The following is a 24,680-nucleotide window of genomic DNA, read 5'->3' as shown; positions in this document are numbered from 1 at the left end:
GGTAACATAGACCCTGTGTAGTATCTTTAACTGCACAAATCTGAGGCGAGCGGGTATGGCCACCTCTCTCGGCGAGGCTACAGCCGCAACCCAGTCCTCGTCATCCAGTTCTAGGCCATCAGCGACCCATGCTTCTCGCAGGCGGGTGAGGAGGTCAGCGCGAGTATTAATCATTTTTTTATAGATCAGGGAAATGGTGCTGTCCGGCAAGTAACCATCAAGTATACGATCTTCCAGAGGGGAGGCCTCAGGGATATCAGCCGGGTTCGGAAAGGCAGAAAGCAGGGCGTGGCGGATCTGCGCGTAACGAAAGAATTCCCTATCGCTCAGGCTATATTCGGCCCGAAGGACATCGAATGTTTTAAAGGCGCCCTTAGCCCACAGATGTCCAACGCGGCTAATACCAATCGTGTCCCACTTCTCAAATCCCTTAGTGCGCAACAGCCCGCCCAATTCTTCAGAAGCATACAGCGGAGTCGCCCGAGTCAGGCGACCCTTCCAGCCCGTAGCAGCAGTGGCGCCGTGCCATGCGCGTACAGCATTGTTCGTGGGGCCCGTGAGTTTAGCGCGTCCCTTCTTGGAATAAAGCATTCGATTGAAATCCCCACCCGGCAACAGTAGCTTATTCATCTCATACGCGGGGTTCAAGGCCGGGCCATACGTCCCATGGTTCACTGCCACCAGCTGGGACGCCCAGTAATACCGTCTGATATCAGGAAGAGCTATGCCACCATCGTACCATGGAAGAGTCAGCTTAGCAAGAGCGATGCGTGGTCTCCCATCCCACACCAGCTGTCGCTGCAGGCTTTCCACCTCCCGAAAATATCGTGCAGGCACCACATCCAGCGTATTCTGTAGGGCGTACAAAAAACGTGGCAGAGACATCATTTTAAATAAGGCCGCCCTGCCCAGCGGCGATAACGGAAGCCGCCGCCACCGGACCACGTCCGCCCGAAGCCGCTGAAGCGGCGGCAGCAGGTTCAGAGAGTAACGATCCGCTGAACTCAGAGAGACGTGGATGCCTAAATATTTAAATCCAGCCTGAGAGATTTGAATCGGACAGCCGCGAGGGAGAAGAGGGGGTCGCCAACCAACACATATACACAGGACTTAGCCCAATTAATAACAAGCCCAGAATTGCGGCCGAAGGAGGTCAAAACGTCGAACATCACCAGCAATAATTTCCGCAGCGAAGTGAGGTAGAGCAAAATGTCATCAGCGTATAGTGACACACGGTCCTCAAACGTCGGAGTCCACCGGATACCCGCCATAGAGGGTTCCCACCTCAGCCATGCCGCCAGGGGTTCAAGCGCAAGAGCAAAAAGAAGCGGGACAAGGGGCAACCCTGGCGGGTGCCCCTCCCGAGCACAAAGGGGGCAGACACCCTACCATTCACCACCACCTGCGCCAGCGGCTCCACATACAACAGTTTCACCCATTTAATGAATCCGGGTCCAAAACCAAACTTAGCCAGTGCTGCCCAAAGATACGACCATTCCAGCGTATCGAACGCCATCGTGGCGTCCAAAGACGCCAAAATGGCGGGCTCCTGGATACAGTCGACCCTTGCGAAAACTCCATGTAAGCGCCGCAGGTTCAGCGCGGTGTTGCGATGCGGAATAAAACCAGACTGATCCGGATGAACCAGGTCGCCAATTACAGTAACCAGTCGATTTGCCAGGACCTTCGCAAGAATTTTTGGTTCGGCATTCAGGAGTGAGATTGGCCTATAAGACGCACAACCGTCTCGCGGCTTCCCCTCTTTGTGGAGAACCACAATCGTTGCAAGCCGTTGGTCCAGCGAAAGGGAGCCCACCTTAAGCGATGCATTAAACATCTCACGGAGATGAGGCGCCAGCGTCTCAGGACGAAGCTTGTATAACTAGATCGGCAGACCATTCGGGCCCAAAGCCTTTCCGGAGCGGAGTGCGCGAATCGCCAGTGCTATCTCATCATTCGTCAATGCCGCGTCCATCAAATCTCTGTCGGAGACGGAGAGGCTTGGCAACGTAATATCTCGTAACAATTGACGAGAGTCATCCTCCGGCCTATCCGAAACCGACGTATAGACGTCACGCAGATGATCTGCAAAACAAGTCACTATCTCTCCGGGATCCGTGACACTCACACCGTCAGCACGCACAATCACCGGAACCACTCGATTCACTCTTTCGCTCTTTTCCAGCCACGCAATCAATTTTCCAGCCTTGTCACCCACATCATACAAGCGCCCCTGGTGTTCCCGTCTAGCGAGCTTCGCAGCATTCGTAACCAGCGCCCTATAGTCCGACTGCTTAAGGCTAAGGGCGTGAAGTTTCTCCCTCGTGACTCCCCGCCCAAGATCCCCTTCCATACTAGTTATGTCAGACTCTAGGTGCACTACCTCTTCGTTTTTACGCTTTTTAGCAAGGGAGATCAGGGATAGCGCCTGCCCACGGATCACCACCTTAAAGGCTTCCCACAATGTCAAAGCTGACGCGACGGAACCCTGGTTTTCCGCGAAAAACTGGTCCAGGGACTTCACCAATTGGGCACGAACTGTGGGGTCACAGAGATACCAGGGGTTAATCGGTGCCACCCTCCCCCCAGCCCCCAAGGCAATATCCAAGTGGAGCAGCACCGGGGAGTGATCCGAGATGCCACAAGCAAGATGTTTAACTTCCCCAATCATTGGGGCTTGGGAGGCCGGCATCAGTACATAATCCAATCTAGACAGGGAGCCGTGGGCCCCAGAGTGAAACGTAAACTGAGCCAGCCCCGGGTGCATCGTTCTCCAACAGTCAACCAGTCCTATAGTGTCAATAAAACCACCTAACCAAGAATGCGCCCCAGGAAGGTCTCTGGGCGGGTGCCGATCCTCTCTACCAGACACAACAGAGTTAAAATCCCCACCAACCAGCAACAGGCCCTCAGGGAGCCCAAGCAATAGACCTCCCAGATCAGCGAAGGTGGTATTCTGCAACCCAGGGGGGACGTAAACTGAAACCAAACATAAAGTTCTACCCTCCCACCGGCCAACCAACACTACGTAACGCCCCCGGTCATCGTGCTTCACCTCATCAATTTCCAGCGGGAGAGAGGCTCGGACCATAATGCCTACCCCTCTGGACCCAGTAGTAAAGCCGGAATGGGCCACCAAACGGTAGCCCCGTCTATTCAATGCCTGACAGGAGTTGCCCACCAAATGCGTCTCTTGCAAGAAGACGATGTCAGGAGAGAGACGCTTCAGATATTGTAGCACCACCCCTCGCTTCACACGATCCCCCAAACCATTGACATTCCATGTTAATATATGCAACCCCCTACCCCCCATCCCAACCACAGCAATCGTCCCACCCACTACGAGAGCAAAAAACAGAACATCGATCACCTGGTGTAAAACTAACCTGAAACAACAACAACACCCCCACCACCACCCCCCCAACTCCCATGACACACCCCCCCACCCTGCACCCCTGCACTAGAACATCTAGCCACCCCAACTCGCAGTGTGCCTGTCGCCCCGACATAAACCTAGTCTACGAAAAGAAAGAAAACTCCCCCGGAGGAGGAAGAGTCTCACCAGATACCCCGCAGCCCCCCAACACAAAAGGAAGGGCAATGCAGTCCCATGTGCTAGGTCACCCCCGACCAAAGTCTGAGTTCAACACGCGATTAGCCAGGAACAATAGTTCAGTAGTTCACGGGTGCTCCGCCGAGCCACCCCCGTCGTCCTCGGTCCGCTCATCTCCCCCGCGCCGACGATGCAATGTATCAAGCCATTCCTCCACCGCATCAGGCCGGTCGAAAAAGTGGGTTTGGTCCTCCAGTTCAACACGAAGCTTAGCCGGGAAAAGCATGGCGTACTTCAGGCCCATGTCTCTTAAACGCCGTTTCACAGTCAGAAACCCCATGCGCTGTTTTTGGACTGTCTGAGTAAAGTCAGGATAAAAGCTAACGTCCACGTTCTCATACTTCAGCGGGCCATTTACACGGGAGGTCCGTAGGATGGCATCGTGGTCCCTAAAGTTAAAGATCTTGGCGATGATGGGACGCGGTGGGGCCCCCGGCTTCGGTCGACCCCCCGGGACTCTGTGGGCCTGCTCCACCATGAAGTATTTGCTGAGGCCCTTCGGCACGAGGTGGTTCAGGATCAATTCCTCCACAAAAAGATCCACCGACCCATCCTCCGACCTCTCTGGCACACCTACAATGCGCACGTTGTTTCGTCGTGCCCGGCCTTCAAAATCCTCCAACCGCTTGACCGAGAGGTCGGTGAGGGCCCTCAGCCTGTGAAGCTCCGTCTGCAGGTCAGTAACATCTTTCGTGAGGCCCGAGGTCGTGAAAGCAAGTGAATTGACCCTGTCGCTGGTTTTCGAAAGGTCCGAGTAGGTTAACATCAATTGACACGGTGTCCAGCTTGTGGGCCAGAGAGTCAAACCGCTGGCCAACCGATTCCTTCATGGCGTCGATGGCACCCATGACATCGTTAAGTGTCAGCTCCGCCGAGGATGACGGTCCCTCTCGAGCCACCTCTGCGGGCCCACTCGGACCAGCAGACCCCTTCTGATGGGCATACCGATCCATGTTATTCGTCTGCACATAGCCACCTCTCCGGGTAGCCTTGGGCCTTAGCTTGTCCCCGTCTATTCGGGCCGCCATCACACGGCAGGGGAAACCAACCACCGGATGCCCGTGTGTTGCAGTGGTTCCCTGGGGGGGCACACCGCAATCAGTGGTAGACAGCTCCCACTACCGATCTCACCCGCCGGCCTCCGAGCTGCACAGATGTGGAGCCTTCACAGGCACCCGCTCTCCACGTCACTGAGGAGAGTCAAAAGCGAAAGTGAAACCCGGGGTGCACGGGTCAGCCTGACGCTCCGGATCCGTTGTTGTTCAATTGGGACACGGGGATGATGCCAACCCGAGCCTGGGGCAGCGCCGCGGAGCAGGCCTCTTTCCCAAAGACCGAAGAAATAAGGTTCCCAGAGTCCGATTTGAGTTTTGAGAACAGGGGTGTCCTCAGTGTAGGTTCACCCGTAGTATTCCTTCAAAAGATCAGGATGAAATCCAGGATAATCGTGGGAGGCTGCGTGAGTCTCGGGAGCCCTGTGCCTACGCGTCCATCATGGTTGCGCGCTAGGCTCCTCCTCGAGCTACCCCTTTTAGTCTTTTTTGACTACGTTTTTTGATCCTTTTTGATCTTGTCTCGACTCCGGTGCCGGTAGGGTGCCTGGTTTTAAAGCCTGTGCTGACTGTAACCTCTTGATGTCGGTTACGGATCATCACCGCCGGTGCCTTTACTGTTTGTGTTCGGACTGCAAGGCCCTGACCTCGAAGGCTAGACGGGAGCGTTCCTGTAAGCTCCTCGAGATTCGCCACTCGGCTCCGCGCCCCTCTCGATCCCGGTCCAGGAGGAGGTCCAAGGATCGGTCGCGGAGCCGCAGCCGATGTCATCATCGCTCGTCTGGCTCCAAGTCTTCGGGTAAGTCGAAGCACTACAAGAAGTCCAAGAGGCGACACCGCTCTTCGGACTCCCCTCGCCGGTCGTGCGACTCGGCCGAGAGTCAGGGTGGTTCCACCCCCGCAGCTCCAGCGGATCCGCAGGCGCCGCGCTAGTCCCCATACCCGCCGTTACCTGGGACTGACGCGACGCCAGCGGAAGTCAGTGCCTTCCTCTTGGCCATGAGGAGCCTGGCTCCGCCGTCGAAGCCCGCTGGCGCGCCTTCGGGACCCGCGGACCTGACTGGGCAACCTTGCATGCCGGCGGCTCTGGTCCCGGCGCTGTCGCCGGTTCCGGCCCCGACGCCGCAGGTTCCCGAGGGACTCGTCCCCGCCGACGCCGGTCGACCTCGTCACGCCACCTCCGCCGGCGTCGACACCGGTTCCACCTCCGACGCCGGCTCTACTCGGCGTGGAGCCCCAGTTCAGCCCCGCTCCGGATCTGGCGCCGTTGCGGCGTCTATGGACGCTGCATACGGCGCCGTTAGAGGCACATTATGTCTATCGTCCGGCTCCGCTCCTTCCTCCTGTTTACCAGGAATCGGATGACGGGGCGAATGGGAGGGGTCCGAGGATCCTATGGCCGTTCAGGCTCAGCTGTCACAGGACTGGGCAGATGAACTGGGGGAGGCCAGTGGTCTGGATACCTCACCAGACACTGGATTCATCTCTCCTCCGACTGTGGCTTCGGAGGAGGGTGCTGCTTTCTCTGTGGTGCTGCGCAAGGCGGCCGCAGCCCTTGGGCTCGAGCTGCCTGCCGTGGCTGTGAGGACTAACGTCCTCACTGAGGTGCTTCAGTCTGCAGCAAGCTCCACTGAGCCTCTGCTGCAATTCAATGAGGCCCTCATTGACGTTCTGCAGGGCACCTGGTCCAAGCCCTCCACAGTTCCTCCTGTGGACAGGAACGTCGCCAGGCGCCACCGCCCTGCTCCGGGCGACCCCAGTTTTCTGTCCCAACACCCCACCCCCGAGAGCCTGGTTATCCAGGCTTCTACCTCCCAATCCTCCTTCCCGACCGCTCCGCCGGACCGGGATTCCAAGAGACTGGAACAGTTTGGCAAAAAGCTGTTCTCCTCCCTTAGTTTGGGTCTGCGGTTCTTGAACACCGCCTGTCTTTTGGACCGTTATTCCCACTCTCTGTGGTATACGGTGGAGGACGTGCTGCCCCTGTGCCCGGAGGAGGCCCAGACACGACTTACCCAGGCTCTGGCCGATGGGAGGGATGCAGCACGACATGCAATCCGATGTGGGCTTGACACTACGAACTCGCTGGGTAGGGCGATTTCTACCACGGTGGCACTTAGACGTCACGCCTGGCTGCGGTCCACGTCCTTTTCGGGGGTTGTCCAGAGCACTCTCATGGACATGCCCTTTGATAGCACTCGCCTTTTTGGTGAGAAAGCGGACAGTGCGATGAATCGCTTTAAGGACTCCCGGGCTACGGCCAAGTCCTTGGGCCTCTCGGCCCCGCGGTCGCAAACTTCCGCCTTTCGCCCCTTTCGTGGCCAAGGAAGGGGTGCCTCCTCACGTGCGCCTAGCCACCAGCCGCAGAACCAACCTGCGCGCGGTCGCGGACGTGGTTTCCGCCGAGGCAGTTCTGGAGGACGAAGCGGTCAGCCCACATCCACCCCGGCAGCATCCGCCTCCAAGCCTTCCTAGTCCGAGCTTTCCGGCCCATTCCTCGCCAGTGGGCGGCAGAGTTCGCCATCACCTGCTCCACTGGCGTACCATCACTTCGGACAGGTGGGTGCTGCAAATCGTCCGAAGGGGCTACTCCCTCCCCTTCGAGACGACCCCTCCAGCCATGCCACCGCAGCACCACCGCATCTCGGAGGATCATTTGAATCTTCTGCGAGAGGAAGTTTCGGCCCTCTTGGCCAAAGAGGCCGTCGAGCGCGTTCCGAGCCCAGAAGTAGGTTGTGGTTGTTATTCCCACTACTTTCTGGTTCCCTTGAAGGGCAAAGGGGGCCTACGCCCTATCTTGGACCTCAGGAACGTCAATGCCTTCCTCCGGAAGGAAAGGTTCAAAATGTTGACTTTGGCTCAGGTTCTAGCTGCCCTCGACCCTGGAGACTGGATGGTAGCGTTGGACTTGCAGGACGCATATTTCCACATCCCCGTCCTGCCGGCCCACCCGCGTTACCTGCGGTACACGGTGGGCCAGGAGCATTTTCAGTTCACCGTGCTCCCCTTCGGCCTCACCAGTGCCCCTCGGGTGTTCACGAAAGTGATGGCGGTGGTCGCAGCTCATCTGCGCAGATCAGGGGTTCCGGTCTTCCCCCTATCTCGACGACTGGTTGTTGAAGGCGGGCTCGCCCCAGGCAGTCGTCTCCCACCTCCAGACTACGGCGGATCTCCTGCATTTGCTGGGGTTTTCCATCAACGTGCCGAAGTCACACCTGAGTCCCTCTCAGAAGCTCCTCTTCATCGGAGCGGTTCTCGATGGGATATTCAGGCCCTGATTCCCATCTTTCGGCCTCTATCCTGGGTTTCGGTCAGGCTAGTGTTGCGGCTTCTGGGGCTGATGGCCTCCTGCATCCTACTAGTGCATCACGCCAGGCGGCGCATGCGGGCTCTGCAGTGGGACCTGAAGTTTCAGTGGGCCCAGCATCACGGCAACCTGTCCGACCATGTCTTGATCTCGGAGGGCACTGCACAGCAGTTGCAGTGGTGGCTCACGGACCACGATTGGGTCACGGGCAAGAGCCTCTCCCTTCCCCAACCGGAGCATGTCGTAGTGACGGATGCGTCCCTCCTGGGATGGGGTGGCCATATGGGAGAGGCGGAGATCAGAGTACTCTGGTCTCCGGCGGAGACTCAACTCCACATCAACCTTTTGGAGCTGAGAGCGATCTGGCTTGCACTGAAAGCCTTCCTTCCCTCTGTCTGGGGAAGTGTCGTGCAGGTGTTCACGGACAACACCACCGCCATGTGGTATTGCAACAAACAGGGCGGGGTGGGGTCGTGGACCCTTTGTCAGGAGGCTCTGCGCCTCTGGACATGGCTGGAACACCAGGGCATCACCCTGGTGGTTCAACATCTGGCAGGCTCTCTGAACGCCAGAGCAGACTAACTCAGCCGCCGGTGCATGATGGCTCACGAATGGCGTCTGAACTCCGACGTGGCGCAAGGTCTCTTTCTGCAGTGGGGAGAGCCTTGGTTAGATCTATTCGCCACCGAAGAGAACGCGCAATGTCAGCAGTTCTGCGCGTTGGAATTTCCAAGGCAGCACTCGCTCGGAGACGCTTTTCGTCGCGAGTGGAGTTGCGGTCTGTTGTACGCCTTTCTGCCTATACCACTTCTGCCCAGAGTGCTGAAGAAGATCAGGCGCGACCGGGCCCAAGTTATCTTAGTTGCTCCGGATTGAGCATGAAGGTTCTGGTATCCCGAGCTACTCAGTATGTCAATCGATCCCCTGATACGACTGCCTCTTCAGGAGGACCTTCTGTCGCTGCAGCAGGGGACGGTCCTCCACCCGAACCTGTCCAGCCTCCACCTCCATGCGTGTAGATTGAGCGGCGGCAGTTGATGCCATTTGACTTGCCTCCTGAAGTCTGTGATGTCATTCTGGCAGCCAGGCGTCCCTCCACAAAGACGGTATACGCCTGCCGGTGGAACAAATTTGTGGCATGGTGCACAGCAAAGGCTGTGGATCCCCTTTCCGCCCCTCTTTTTGAGGTTCTACTCTTTCTTCTTTCTTTGGCCCAGCAGGGCTCTGCTTTGGGCACCCTGAAAGGTTATCTTGCTGCCATCTCTGCCTTCTTACGGCTTCCTGATCAGCCTTCTCTTTTCAAGTCCCCTGTTGTTTCCCGTTTTCTCAAAGGCATTACTCACATGTTCCCTCCTGTCCCCTTCGTAATGCCTCAGTGGGACTTGAATCTTGTTCTGACTTTTCTGATGTGCGCTCCTTTTGAGCCTCTTCACAATTGTCCCATTCGTCTTCTGACCCTGAAAACTGCTTTCCTGGTAGCTATCACCTCGGCTAGACGGGTGAGTGAGCTCCAGGCTCTGTCATCTAATCCTCCCTTTCTTTCTGTTCATCCGGACAAGGTTGTCCTCCGGCCTCGTCCTTCTTTTTTACCGAAAGTGGTGACCCCCTTTCACCTCGGGCAATCTGTCACGTTGCCCACCTTCTTTTCGCCTCCGCATCCTTCAAAAGAGGAAGAGAGGCTCCACCGTCTGGACCTTTTATTTGGACCGCACCAAACAGTTCCGGGTGGACGACCAACTTTTTGTTGGATACGTAGGAGCTAAGAAGGGGAAAGCGGTACACAAACGGACCATCTCACGGTGGGTCGTGTTGTGTATTAAACTTTGTTACTCCTTGGCAAAAAAGGACCCTCCTGTTGGGTTGAGGGCCCATTCCACCTGGGCCACAGCGGCTACTACTGCCCTGGGCTGGGGAGTTCCCTTGCGGGACATCTGTTTGGCGGCAACGTGGGCTTCACTGCACACGTTTGCCAAGCACTATTGCCTGGACAGCCAAGTCCGGAGAGACGGCTTGTTTGGCCGTTCTGTTCTCCAGGACTTTCTGGTTTGATCTTGGTTCGCAGACCCACCACCGTGGTTGGTTTTGCTGGGATATCTATTCTAAGGTGAGGAATCTAACTAACGTGTTTCTTTCAGATGAACAAGTTACTTTCCTTCGGTAACGATGTATCTGTAAGAAACATTAGTTAGTTAGATTCATCACCGACCCACCCATCCTCCCCATTCTGCGAACCGACATCTAGGGTTAAGGTCATCTCTTTCAGGACCCTAGACTTTTTGGCACCAGTGTCGGTCTCTTGCATGGCTCTGCGTTCCTGGTGCGGAAAGCTGTGTACAAAAACTGACGTCAGCATGCGAGGGCGGCGTCTAAGTACTCCGACGTCATTCCGGCGCACGACGCCGACGACGGACGCGGAGCCGCAGACGACGCCTAGCGACGCGCAAGGGGTATTGCTGACGAAAAATCTTTCCGGATCCAGCCTGACGCCTGGGGATGTTCTAAGGTGAGGAATCGAACTAACTAATGTTTCTTACAGATACATCGTTACCGAAGGTAAGTAACTTGTTCTTTTGTTCTTCACCAAGACACTCAGCCTGCAAGGGCAGTGGGTGTGTGTGTCAAAGCACAGGGCCTCTAAGGGTGGCACAATAAGTGCTGCAGCCCATAGGGGCCTTCTCTGGTCACAGGGCCCTGGGTACGTAGGGTACCATGTACCAGGGACTGACATGTGTCCAGAGATGCCAATTGGGTTTAGGCTTCAATGCAGTTTTAGGGAAGGAACACAGGCCCTGGGCATCTGATTGGCAGGAGCCCAGGGCACATTCAAAGTACATCAGCAATTCAGCAAAAAGTGGGGGCATACCATGCAAGAAAGATGGCACTTTCTCACAATTTATTTTTAACATCAGTTTAAGTTGCGTGTGTGATGGTGTGATGTTTGAGACCATTTGTTTTTTAAAGGGTATGTGATCTGAAGTATTTCAGAAACCTTATTATTGCATTAGCTGTGCTGGTTAACAGGGAATTCACCCCCATCCGCTGCCCAAATGTAGTTGTGTAGTGAAGGAAGTTACCTATTTTTATCCTTTAATAACAAATATCAGATTTAGTTGCAACATTCTGCTGCCATTTCCAAACGAGAACTACATCTGTTTTTAGGTCTCACCTCAGACAACACACTGTTACTTGTGGAGATATTTTGCAGCTTACAGTGGGCTTAGAAACTACCCATTGCTTACCATTGGTTGACTTGATCGTCCCTCTCATTTGCTTAATTCTTGTTGGTCAGTGTATGCCTCTTTAACCACCTCTTCTTGTGTTTGGTCCTGCCCTGGAGCATGGGCAAAGTACCTATGGCCTTCCACTGCTTACTTTTTTGGAGCTTCTTTGTTCTTTTTGTTGAAACATTCCAAGAGAGTTCATGTTTTAGCAAGCTGTCTCCCTCATGTTCTTCTCTCCTCCCATGCCGCCCTTACCTGTGTTCTATCCCCTACACAAACTCACACCTGTGAGCTTCCATGCCTTCCGCATCAATCTGTCGCTCGTGTGCTTGTAGTCCCTCACCGCTCTTATGTTGCTCCCTCTTGCCTGTGTGCTTCTGCGCCCCCTCCACACCAATAATGTTGCCCTCTCTATCCTGTGTGCTTCTCCTCCATGTACAGCATCTGCTTTGATGCTGTGAAGCATGAAGAAAAGAAATTGACAGAGCCAGTAGATCTCTAAAGGACATTGCTCTGCTAAATGACATTGCTCTGCTAAATGACATTGCTCTGCTAAATGACATTGCTCTGCTAAATGACATTGCTCTGCTAAATGACATTTGTTCTGCTAAATGACATTTGTTCTGCTAAATGACATTTGTTCTGCTAAATGACATTGCTCTGCTAAATGACATTGCTTCTATTAAAAGACGTGCTTCTACTAAATGACGTGCCTTCTGAAGACTGATTTTTCTAAATTCTGAATCTGACACCGGGATAAACCTCTGCATCAGATCTTAGAGGCAGCCAATTAAAACAAAGTTGAGTTTTAATTTTTATAAAAAGCCTGTCAAAGCTGAAGTTGTTTTGTTAAATTACATTATTTTTAATCTAGAATGGGAAACCGTGAAGAATCCAGAGCCTGTGAAAGTGTCTACTCCTCCACCTGCCACCACAACAGTTACCATCACCACTACCACAGCTCAGAGTGCCTCCGATCCTAAGAACTCCACCACAACGGAAGCAGTGCCGCCTTTCACTGAAGCAACAGTTGTCTGTACTCAAGGGGCGGAAGCGCGCACGCAACCAGATGCTAGCTATTCTCAACCGACATCACCCTACACTCAGCCAGTGGCTGCCTACACCCAACCAGTGTCAGCCTACAGTCAGCCAGTATCAGCCTACACCCAACCTGCTGCTGTGTACACCCAACCTGCTGCTGTGTACACCCAACCTGCTGCTGTGTACACCGAACCAACGGCTGTGTACACCCAACCAACGGCTGTGTACACCCAACCAACGTCTGTGTACACCCAACCAACGTCTGTGTACACCCAACCAACGGCTGTGTACACCCAACCAACGGCTGTGTACACCCAACCAACGGCTGTGTACACCCAACCGACAGCTGCTTATAGTCAGCCAGTAACCTTACTGCAGGTTAGTTCAGTAAATTAATTTTGATCTGCTTAAATGCTATTTTGCTTATTAACTGTCACAAGAGCCTTCAAGAAATGGCAAAGAATGCTCTATTGCTCTGTCCGAAGGTGGGTGTGTCTGCTTAATGAACGAAAGGGGCAACAATATTAAGTGTAATGTTGAGGTTGAAACGTTTTAAAAGTTATTTCGTAATATATTTTGTTCATCCGCATTGTTGGGTCTTTGCATCGTGGTGATTGGTGTTTTATTTTTTATTTTTTTATTGGTCTGGGTTTTGACAACACAGTTGTAAAATGAACCTGTTGGCAATAATGTACATAGAGTGGTCTTTGGGTCTGCCCCTTTGGGCTTACTTTGACCCACCTTTTTCAACAATTTGCTTTCATTTTGTCAGTAACATTTTAGGTCACCCCAGAGAGGTATTCATCCCTCCTCGTAATCCTATTGCCTATTTGGGTTATCTGTCCACCTCCACCCCAGTCCTTGTATTGAACTGCGTAAGACTACTTCACTGATCAAGCCCCCTCTGCCCACTCCCATTTGCAATCTGTAAAGTTCCTCATGTTAATCCAATAGTAATCCTGCAAACATTAGCACAATACACCTAAACCTATTAGCCTCCACAATTCTTGTTATCCAGTATTGGGGTATCTTTCATCCATTCACATGCCTTAATCTTTTCCCGTCTTCGAGACGGGAGTCCCATGGTATAATAAGCAAGCAGTCTTCCAAAAATGCCATTGGCTACAATGGCCAGGAGCCAATGCTAATATAGCCTATCTATGTCCTTTTAAAAAAAAAAGGACCAAATGCTGAATGCAGCCAATCAGCTGTTGGCACCCTCTATAACCTTCCCAGCAGAGGCAGTTTCCCTCAGATTTTCCCAGCACAAGTGAGAAGTGATTGTCTTAATATATAAACAGAAACAGCCTTTACGGGGAGGAGGGTGGGTGCAAGTGAATCTATGAAAGATATCAATACTGGATAACCGTAGTTACAGATAAGGAACTTATTTTCTTATCCAGTATTGGGGTATCTTTCATAGATTCACATGCCTGACTCAGAATAGTAAGCAGTCCGACCCAATTTTTCAGTTTGTCTGTTGTGGATGGTGGGAGACTTAACACTTATATGAACTCAAAGTTTAGGTTACAAGAATAGAAAATTACTTATGTAACAAACATCTCCATACATATCGCCATAGCGATAGAAAAAGATAAGACAGTGTAACCGATGGAATACCTTCGAAATTCTTTACATGTTTCTTTACATATATATATATGTTCGAGGCATGTGGGCTGCTGAATTCATATCTGTGCATAGATCGCCGCCTAGTGTTGGGTCCGGATGATTGCACATTGTTGTCCTGGAAGAGTCTTCGAAGTATCCTGAGATGGGTGACTCCTCCCCTGGACCACAGTGCGCATGGGCATCCTCTCCATCCCCAGATTGTTTTTTTCCGCCATTGGGTTCGGATGCAACTATCTTAGCTCAACTTCGGAATACTTAGTTTTAGGCCAAAAGGCCTAAAGTTTTCGTCGGTACAGTTACCGTTCGGTGTCGTCTACTAGTTCTAGTGCTCCACACCCTCTTCAAAATTTCGGACCGAATTGATCCAAACTTCGACGCTCAATCGACGATGGAATCGAGGACTCCGTTCAAGAGGTGTCCGTTGTGCCACGCCAAGTACCCTCACATCGACGTCCACCCGGTCTGTAACAAATGTCTCTCGCCGGATCACGACGAATCGAAATGCATGGCCTGTGCACGGTTCCGATCCAAGAAGACTCTGCGGAACCGACGGGCAGCGAGGCTCGAGGCGCAGCAAGCAGCGCCCGCACCCACCAACATATTCAGCACCGAGGACGAGGACGCCGAGAGCGTGGAAGAAATACTATCTAGCCCCGCTTCAGAGCATGGCTCCCGATCGGACGAAGATGACGAAGAGCTCTTTCGACGTGAAGAAGCCGTCGACGACGTAGGGGACTTCGACGAAGCCTATGGGGCTGAAGAGGACAGCTCTCCCGAGGAGCTAGGCCTATCCGTCAAAACGGAGGCCGAAATTAGTCGTCAGGCTCCGGTCGAGGGATCGCCTTCGGGCCTTACCCAAGACCTAATCCATGGTTCCTCGGCCCCGCCTTCCGGCCCGGCATCGAACACTATGCAAGAGCCAATATTACCCAAGACGACCGGGTTGTTAAACCCTAACACATCCATCGCTCCAGTCCCTTCAAAATCTAAAGCGAAACTGGTGGTGGTCAGATCAAAGGCGTCGAAACAGTCCACTGCCCCGACGCCGAAGAAAGTCGTCGGCTCCGAACGCGTACAGAAAGACTTTGGCGCCGAGCTCACCGTAGCAGACGCGGTCGACGCACAAAAGAAGCGCGCCCTCGGGCACCACAAGGCACCGACACCTTCGGCGCCGACACCGAAGCCTGCAACCGCCGCAGTCAAAATGGCCGCCTCGGCTACGTCGACACCTAAAGCACCGATGCCGAACAAGTCCTCGACTACGTCGACTATCGATGCATCCCTTCAAACCAGTGACCCCCTTCCAACAAAAAAGTCGGGGTCGGCCTCCACGCCTACTACCAAGATGCCCACCAAACCACCATCTCAGTTTGCTGTGCAACAGGTCTCTGCATCTCTACAACGTATACGGGACCGGGTAGCCCTTCACTCTACCTCGGGTCCCGACACTACCTCACCCTGTAGAGCGCACTCGGAGCCCACCAACATTACCTTTGGGCTGCCGCCGACATCGGCACCGAAACTCTTTCAAATTCGGACACGTGTCCTCCACACACAGTCCACCACCTCTGGCCTAACAGAACAAGACTCTTCAGGGCCACAATTTATCTACGCCGACACTGGCAGACTCATGCTCCACAAGCGCAAAATCACGCCAGTCAGGGAAGAGGTGCCATACAAAATTCCCCTCAAACGCAAGCTACCGGCGGAGCAGGAACCAGTGCTACAAGAACACTTCCATCCCCTCCAACTGGATCCGCAGTCCTTTTCTCCTACCCCTTCTGAATCGGACCCGATGCAGGAATATGGTGGGGATGATACCATCTACCCCGGGGACGCAGATCCCGATGAAACACAAGATCCTGATCAGGCATGGGATGACCCCACAGACCACAGTGTCACGCCACATACTCAGGATGCGCAACTCTACAACATTAAAACGTCTCCTACAGAGGACACGGCCGCATTTAATGCCCTTATCGAACGGGCTGCTGCTCATCATGGGGTGGAGCTACATTCTGACGCCATTGAGGAGGACTTCCTGCTTGACACTTTCGCATCTTCAGAAAGGACTGTCAAGACTCTGCCCATGCTTAAAGGGGTTCTGAAGCCTGCCAAAGACATTTTCAAAGACACCACAAGAGCCCGGGTGTTAAACCCCAGGATTGAAAAGAAATATAAGCCTGGACCTGGTGACCCTAAATACATTAGGGGTCAGTTGCCATTAGACTCTATGGTGGTTGCCAACGCTCGTAAAAGAGCCCACTCACAGACAACTGGTGATGCTCCTCCCCCAGACAAAGAGTCAAAGGTCCTTGAAACATCGGGCAAACGTGTTGCAGTGCAAGCAGCCAATATCCTGCGCATTGCCAATACACAGGCACTCCTGGCACGTTATGACAGGTCACATTATGACACGCTGGAGTCCCTGCTCCAACACCTACCGGAGGAGTATAAAGAGTCAGCCGAACTCCTCATTAGAGAAGAACAACTCCTCACTAATGCGTCCATAAAATGCGCCCTAGACGCAGCTGACACAGCGGCCAGGGCAATAAACACAAGTGTCATGCTGCGACGCCATGCCTGGTTGCGCATCTCAGGCTTCAAACCCGAGATCCAAAACAATATCCTCAACTTACCGGTTAACACGGAATTTTTATTTGGCCCAGACGTTGACACTACCCTATAGAAAATAAAAAATGACACAGATACTGCCAAATCTATGGGGGCGCTACAAACCCAACAATTTCGTAGTGGCTCCTTTCGTCGCACTGGAAATAGGGGAACGTCAAGGGGTCAGGGGTCACAACAACAGTATGCTAAAGGTGGCACACAAACCACCTACGACAAAAACAACAGGGGTGGATATCGTGGATCCAGCACCAAGGGCAGGGGACGTGGATATGGCAACACCAGGTCCTCCCCAAAAACAAACAGTGACGCCCTCTCCCTACCCCCCGACCACTTAACACCTGTCGGGGGACGACTCCAGCTGTTCCTGCCCGCATGGAAGAACATCACCACGGACAGGTGGGTCAGGGACATAATTCAACATGGGTACTGTCTAGAACTAACCTCCACTCCACCCAACATACCACCAAAGCACCGTCTTATGTCAGCCGAACACTTAGATTTACTCCAGCAAGAAGTGCTTGCTATGCTCGCAAAAGGAGCCATAGAAGTAGTGCCCATCGCCCAGCAGGGCACAGGGGTGTACTCTCTGTACTTCTTGATCCCAAAAAAGGACGGCTCGCTCAGACCTATCCTAGACCTGTGACCCCTAAACCTATATATACTATCGGAGCATTTCCATATGCTCACCCTCCAACAGGTTCTCCCACTACTCAGTCAGGGGGATTTCCTAGCTACGCTAGACCTGAAGGATGCATACTTCCACATACCAATACACCCTTCACACAGGAAATACCTCAGATTCACCATTCAAGGGAATCACTATCAGTTCAAAGTTCTCCCCTTCGGAGTAACAACAGCACCCAGGGTCTTTACCAAGTGCCTGGCGACAGTGGCCGCGCATCTGCGAAGACAAAATATTCACGTCTTCCCTTATTTGGACGACTGGCTAGTTCAGGCCAAGTCAGCACAACAATGTGCCACCCACATGTCCCACACCATTCACCTTCTTCACGATCTGGGATTCTCACTAAATTACCCAAAATCAAGTCTCCAACCTGCGCACGTACAACAGTACTTAGGCGCGACAATCAACACTCTGGCTGCCACAGCTCAGCCAACTTTAGTGAGAATCAACAGCATGCAATTGCTGATCTCAAAATTCAAACCTCAACACTCCCTTCCGGCGCGAGTGTTCATGCAGTTGATAGGCATGATGGCCTCCTGCATCTTCATAGTCCCACACGCGAGACTACATATGCGCCCGCTTCAGGAGTGCTTAGCATGTCAGTGGAATCAGGCTCAAGGACAGTTGAAAGACTTAGTGTTGGTGAGCGGTCGGGCATACAACTCTCTGCATTGGTGGAATCCACAAAACCTTTGCAAGGGCCGACCGTTCCAAGAGCCTGTTCCACAAATAATACTGACGGTGGACGCGTCTCTCCAGGGATGGGGAGCTCATGTACTCAATTACACAGTGCAGGGACTATGGACTACACAACAAAAGAAGATGCACATCAACCTTCTGGAACTGATGGCAATCTTCCTGGCAATGAAAGCATTCAAAGTACACCTGTGCAACAAAGTCGTGTTGATCCGGACGGACAACATGACTGCCATGTACTACATACAAAAGCAGGGAGGAACACACTCTCCACAGTTGTCTCATCTGGCTCAGGTCATGTGGAAGTGGGCCATTCAGAGGAACATATTCCTCATGGCGGAACACCTCCCAGGCAAAGACAACAAGATGGCGGATCTGCTCAGCAGACACAGCCACCAGATGCACGAGTGGGAGTTCCACCCATCAGTACTCCAACCGTACTTCCAGCAGTGGGGTCATCCAGAGATAGACCTATTCGCCACAAGGGAAAACGCAAAATGCCAAAGCTTTGCCGCCAGGTTCCCACATCCACAGTCGCAGGGCAATGCGATATGGATGAACTGGTCCGGCAGATTTGCGTACGCTTTTCCCCCAGCGCCATTGATCCCGCTGGTGGCACGCAAACTGCGACAGCACTCACTGACACTCATCCTGGTTGCTCCAACATGGGCACGCCAGCCATGGTACACCACCTTTCTGGAACTTTCCGTGGTGCCGCATCAAAGGCTGCGGATCAAACCCGCGCTTTTGACGCAGAACCATGGAGAAATTCAACACCCAGATCCGCAACAGCTGAACCTGTCAATCTGGCTCCTGAAGTCTTAGAGTTTGGCTACCTAAACCTGCCACCTGACTGTATGGAGATCATTAAGGAAGCTAGGAGACCCACTACCAGAGCTTGCTATGCAGCCAAATGGAAGAGGTTTGTCATTTATTGCAACAACAATCACATTAACCCGCTAGACGCATCTATTCAGAACATAATCTGCTATCTATTACACCTATACCGATGCAATCTGGCATACACCTCAATACGTGTCCATTTAACAGCAATAGCAGCCTACTTCCAAAACAGGCACCACCTCTCTTTATTCAGAGTGCCTGCCATCAAAGCCTTCTTGGAAGGACTTAAACGGGTGATTCCCCCAAGGCACCCCCCAGCACCGGTGTGGAACCTCAACTTGGTCCTCACCAGACTAATGGGTCCACCCTTTGAACCTCTCCATTCTTGTGAGATTCAATTCCTCACCTGGAAAGTGGCTTTCCTGGTTGCCATCACTTCCTTAAGAAGAGTTAGTGAACTCCAGGCACTAACCATTCAGGAGCCATTTATACAAGTTCACGCGAACCGGGTCGTACTACGTACCAACCCCAAATTCATGCCTAAAGTAATATCGCAGTTCCACATGAACCAAACCATTGAACTGCCTGTTTTCTTTCAAAACCCACAAAATGTCGCTGAGAGGATGCTCCACACACTAGATGTAAAGAGGGCCCTCATGTACTATATTGACAGAACTCAAAACTTTAGGAAGACTAAACAACTCTTTGTTGCCTTCTCTCCACAACACAAAGGCAACGCCATTTCCAAAGCAGGTATAGCCAGATGGATCGTTAAATGTATCCAAATTTGTTATCAAAAAGCTAAACGCACATTAACGATTCCACCACGAGCCCACTCAACATGAAAGTTAGGGGCGTCCATGGCTTTCCTGGGAAACATTCCTTTACAGGAAATATGTAGAGCAGCCACATGGTCCACTATACATACATTTACCAAACACTACTGTGTAGATGTACACTCAAAACAGCAGGCAGCTGTAGGACAGGCTGTTCTCAAAACTCTTTTTCAGACTGCTGCAGCTGGCACGGGTAGCCGCCGCTAATAGGAGGTACTGCTGTGTATTCTATGCACAGATATGAATTCAGCAGCCCACATGCCTCGAACTGAATATGCTACTTACCAGTATGCATCTGTTCTTGGCATGTAGGGCTGCTGACATTCATATCGCCCACCCTCCTCCCCGGCGCCTGTCGCAGCTGCAGCTCTCAGAATTACTGTATAGCATGGTCATCACTTCCTGTATCTACTCCATCACTGCCACAATGGCGAAAAGCAATCTGGGGATGGAGAGGATGCCCATGCGCACTGTGGTCCAGGGGAGGAGTCACCCATCTCAGGATACTTCGAAGACTCTTCCAGGACAACAATGTGCAATCATCCGGACCCAACACTAGGCGGCGATCTATGCACAGATATGAATGTCAGCAGCCCTACATGCCAAGAACAGATGCATACTGGTAAGTAGCATATTCAATATATATATATATATATAAAAACTTTATCCGTATTTAGCTTAATATTTGTGTGAGAAAGTGCCATCTTTCTTGCATTGTATGCCCCCACTTTTTGCTGAATTGCTGAATGTACTTTGACTGAGTGTGCCCTGGACTCCTGCCAATCAGGTGCCCAGGGCCTATGTTCCTTCCCTAAAACAAACCAAACCCAAATTGGCAAACCCTGGCCACATGTCAGCCCCTAGTAAATGGTACCCTAAGTAACCAGGGCTTTGTGACCAAGGAGGACCTCTGAGTTGCAGCACACCTTGTGCCACCCTTAGAGGCCCTGTGCCCTTACACACACACACTGCCTTTGCAGGCTGAGTGTTTAGGTGCAGACAAAAACCAGGTCGACATGGCACACATCCCTGTGTGCCATGCCCATCACCTACACTGCCATGGCATACATCAGTCACCCCTCTAGCTGGGTGCCTTATGCCATTGGTGTGGGTGCAGGAGCCCTGTGCCCCTACAGTGCCCAGGTCAATTCCTGAGCCCTGTAAGTGCAGTGCTGCCATTTAAGAGTACATGGTGCTGAGAGCTCGTCAAACACGAGCTCCACAGCACCATAATGGCAACACTAAAGACTGGGAAGTTTGGTATCAAACTTCTCAGCACATTAAACCCACATTGATGCCAGTGTGGGATTTAATGTACCCAGCACCCCAGAGGGCATCTTAGAGGTACCCCTGAAACCTAACCTACGAATCAACGTCTGCTCTGAGGCTGCCTAGGATGCCTCCCAGCAGACATGTTGCTGGACCCCTGGGTAGGAGAGCCCCTGCTCTCCTGGTCCTGCAACAATGCACATCCTGGGCGAGGTGCTAAATCTCCTCCCCCAGGATGGGCAGGGGGAAGCTTCAAAGGCATGCCGCCTCTGTGAGCTTCCCCAGGCCCCTGCAACCCCCCACTCTGGCGGGAAGCTTTGGCCGGAAACCCCATATAAGGACTGGGGATGTGCCAGCCTGCCAACCCCACCCCTCAGGTGGGGGAGGCGAGGTGAAGCACATCTCCGGGCTCTCGCCATCTTGAAGTTGGGGAGCCCTACCCTATCAGGACTAGGCTACTGCCCCCCTCCCACAGGAGAGAGGCAGGATAGGGGGTGTACCCACCCCAGGACGGGGACCCATTGGTCCCTGTCCTTCACCTACCTGTAACGCCCCTAAATCTAGTATTTAGGGGCACCCTGAACCTTCCTTCCCCAGATTCCAGATTCCAAAACTACAAGAAGAGCAAGAAGAAAAGAAGACCTGCCCTGCAGCTGCTAAGGAGAGGGAGACACCAACTGCTTTGGCCCCAGCCCTACCGGCCTGTCGACCTCGAACCTGCTCCTGCTCCAAACCCGGCATCTCTTGTGGCCAGCAACCTCAGAAACCCCGGAGGACTGGCTACCTTTTGAACTCTGATCCCCTGGGACTCCCATGTGTAGAGGCTGTACTCAGAACCTACCTTTCACCCCTGGCAGCAGCCCGGAACCGCGATCCCAGCCCACTCTGCACCAGCCAAGCCTGGTCGGTGCCGGACGGAACTAGACCCACGAGGACGACCCCACGGCGACTGTGACCCCGAGTCCGGCACCCAAGGACCCCCCTCGACAATCCTGAAGAAGCCTGCAGCCTCAGAAAAGTGTGCCACCCCAACCGCAATCAACAGAGGGTAAGATTTTCCGACACCAAAAGGCACCCCTGCACCCGGTGCCCCACGGCCCTCGGTGTCCAATCCCAGGGTACCTACCTATCCTCCAACTACCCAACTTACCTCTCGAAGTGGTGGTGGCACCTGAAGAGTCCTCGTCCCCGAGCTTGCAGTCTTTTTCCAAACCAGAGATTTCCCATTGAAATCCATTGAGCGCCCGAAGGCTCAAAAGCCCTCTGGACCCGGCTGCCCGAGTGGCCCTGGCAGTGCAACCTCTACACCTACCTACTTCCCCACTTGCCCTGAGTAAGTGACCAGGAGCTCAGCTCCCACAGCCGCTTGGCTTGCCAGACAGCAGCCACCAAACAAGGCCCCCCTATCCCTCATAGGATAACATTGGGCCTAACTCTCTCTGCACCCGGCCGCCCTAGAGTCGCTGAGGGTGAACCAACTGTACCTACCTGACCCTGGGAGACCCCGGAGTCTGTGCCCAGAACCTCAACTCTGCCAGTCGAGTACTTACCCTTAAACCGCAAACTCTACTTTCCTCATAGGGTAACATTGACTGGCTTTTTCCTGAAATTTCTTCTAAGTGTGGACTTTTCAAATCTTCAAATATTCACCAAAAATCAGCCGAGTGACAAAAACGAATTTACTCACCTGCTCTTAGGTGAGCTCCCAGTACTGGATCTTGGTGCCCAGCACTGACTGAAAAATACCCACAACTGTACTTACCTTTAACTCATTTTTCTTCCATAGGAAACCATTGACTGTTTTTCTGTGAAATTTCTTCTAAGTGTTGATTTCTGCAATCTTTAGATATTCTTCAAAAATCGTATAATATCTGAAAACGTAATTACTTACCTGTTTTGGATAAAGGTCCCAGTACTGAGTTTAGGCACCCAGTACTGGATTACAAAAGTAACGAGAACATACTGTACCTATAACCTGAATTTTCTTCCATAGGGAATCATTGATTGTTTTCTCTGAAATATTTTCTAAGTGTCTACTTTTAAAATAGCTAAATATTAGTTAAAAATCATTACAGTACTTAAGTCGACTTTCATCACTTGATTCTGAGAACTGACCCAGGACTGAATCTAGGATCCAGTCATGGAATTACAAAAGTAATCTAAAAAGTAATCTGTTGCAAATAACTTGAATTTATCATTGAGCTCAATGTATTGTTGTGTTTAGAAATAGAGTTGCCTACTGCAACTACTTGTAACTGTTTACTAAAGTCTATTGCATATACAAAAGTATTTATATGAAACATCTCCTGTCAAGAAAGTATATTTTAATTCCAAGTGTTGGTTCTAAAATAAAACAAGCATATATTTTTTTATATATAAACCATTGGCCTAGAGTTCAGTTATTGAGTGTGTGAGACCATTTGCTGACTGAGTGTGTACAACAAATGCTTTACACTGTCCTCTGATACTGCCTTACTGCTCGACCAAGCTACCACTTTAGAGAGTAAGGTTATATCTAACTTTAACCTCTGTTAAACCCTGGGGGTCTGTGGACTCTGTACACCCTGTACCTATTAAGGAACAGTATATACAGAGCCACTTTCTCACAATTTGCAACTATCATAAAGAAAACAAAAGTCTCCTTCAGGGGTTAGAAAGAGGCTTACCTTAATGGAAAAGATGGCGAAGTACTGCCTGGCCCACCGCTGCATCGGCATCCTGTGCGGATTCCAGGCAATAGTGCTGCGTGAAGGTATTAGTGGTACTCCAGGTTGCAGCATGATATCTTTTCCAATGTTAACCCTGCGTAGAGGGCTGTTGAAGTTGCAACCGCTCTGGTAGAGTGAGCGTTTACTATGCTTTTGAAAGGCTTGTTGGCCTTCCTATGATAGAATTGGATCGCAGCAGAAATCCATCTTGTGATAGTGGCTTTTGTTTTTGCTGTCCCTTCTCTGCCTTGGCCATAAGCAACAAGTAATTGATCAGTTTTCCGAATGTCCTTTATTCTTTGACGATAAAACTTAAGGCAGCATTAGACATCAAGTAAATGAAGCTCCTGCTCCGCAAGAGTTGACGGTTACGGAAAATAGGACCTCCGTATAACCGGCTCATTGAGGTGGAACTGAGAAGGCACTTTAAGGATAAACGTGGGATTAGTCCTTAAAATCACAGCATTATCCTTAAGTATTAAGAAAGGTTTCTTAATTAATTGTGAAAGCTTGGATCTCGCTCACCCTCCTGGTAGAAGTGAGGGCCAGAAGAAGGGCGACTTCCATGTGAGGTATTTCAAATCAGCTTTATGAATAGATTCAAATGGCCTTTTCATGAGCTGTGCAAGAACCACATTTAAGTTCCATTCTGAAGGAGGTGACCTCACTGGAAGGAAAACATGAAACAGTCCTTTCATGAATTGTTTGACAAGGCGTGTTGCATACAGAGAAGTGCCACACAAACCTCTTTTTTAGCGAGAGATGGAAGCTAGATGCACCAGAACCGAAGAAAAAGCGAAACCTGATTTTGCCAAGGAGAGAAGATATGGTAAAATCTATTGCAGGGATATCTGAAATGGATGTAGATTATTTCGTTGGCACCAGACACAGAATCTTTTCCATTTAAGCTTTTATGTCTTATTGGTGCTTTCCGCTCTAGATTTTGAGAGAATGTCTCTACACTCCTGAGAAATGTTCATGTCCTTGAATTCCATGAATTCAGGAGCAAGGCATGCAAATGTAGAGACTCCGGATTCGGATGATGCACTTGACCGTTGTACCTGGACAGAAGAGGAGGTGACCTCTGCAGACGAATAGGTCTTGTTTCTAAGAGGTTAAGAAGTTCCGGAAACCAGTGCTGCCTGG

At 51.9% G+C, this 24,680-nt stretch overlaps 1 protein-coding gene across 2 annotated transcripts in view; it reads left to right on the top strand.

Annotated features, from left to right (window-relative positions):
- SCAF8 (SR-related CTD associated factor 8) overlaps positions 1 to 24,680 on the top strand; it is a 1,763,249-nt gene that overhangs the window by 788,515 nt on the left and 950,054 nt on the right. For both annotated transcript variants that reach the window (XR_014963046.1, XM_085611536.1), the window contains exon 17: positions 12,068 to 12,612. Coding sequence is in view for 1 of the 2 variants with exons in the window: in XM_085611536.1 (XP_085467662.1) it covers positions 12,068 to 12,612 (545 nt within the window). In the remaining variant the exon portion in view is untranslated. The remainder of the gene's footprint in view (positions 1 to 12,067; positions 12,613 to 24,680) is intronic.

Source organism: Triturus cristatus, chromosome 6, assembly GCF_964204655.1.
Source record: "Triturus cristatus chromosome 6, aTriCri1.1, whole genome shotgun sequence".
In the NCBI taxonomy this organism is placed as follows: Eukaryota; Metazoa; Chordata; class Amphibia; order Caudata; family Salamandridae; genus Triturus; species Triturus cristatus.
Note: the sequence above shows the minus strand (reverse complement) of the source record. Positions and strands in the feature narration are given on the sequence as shown.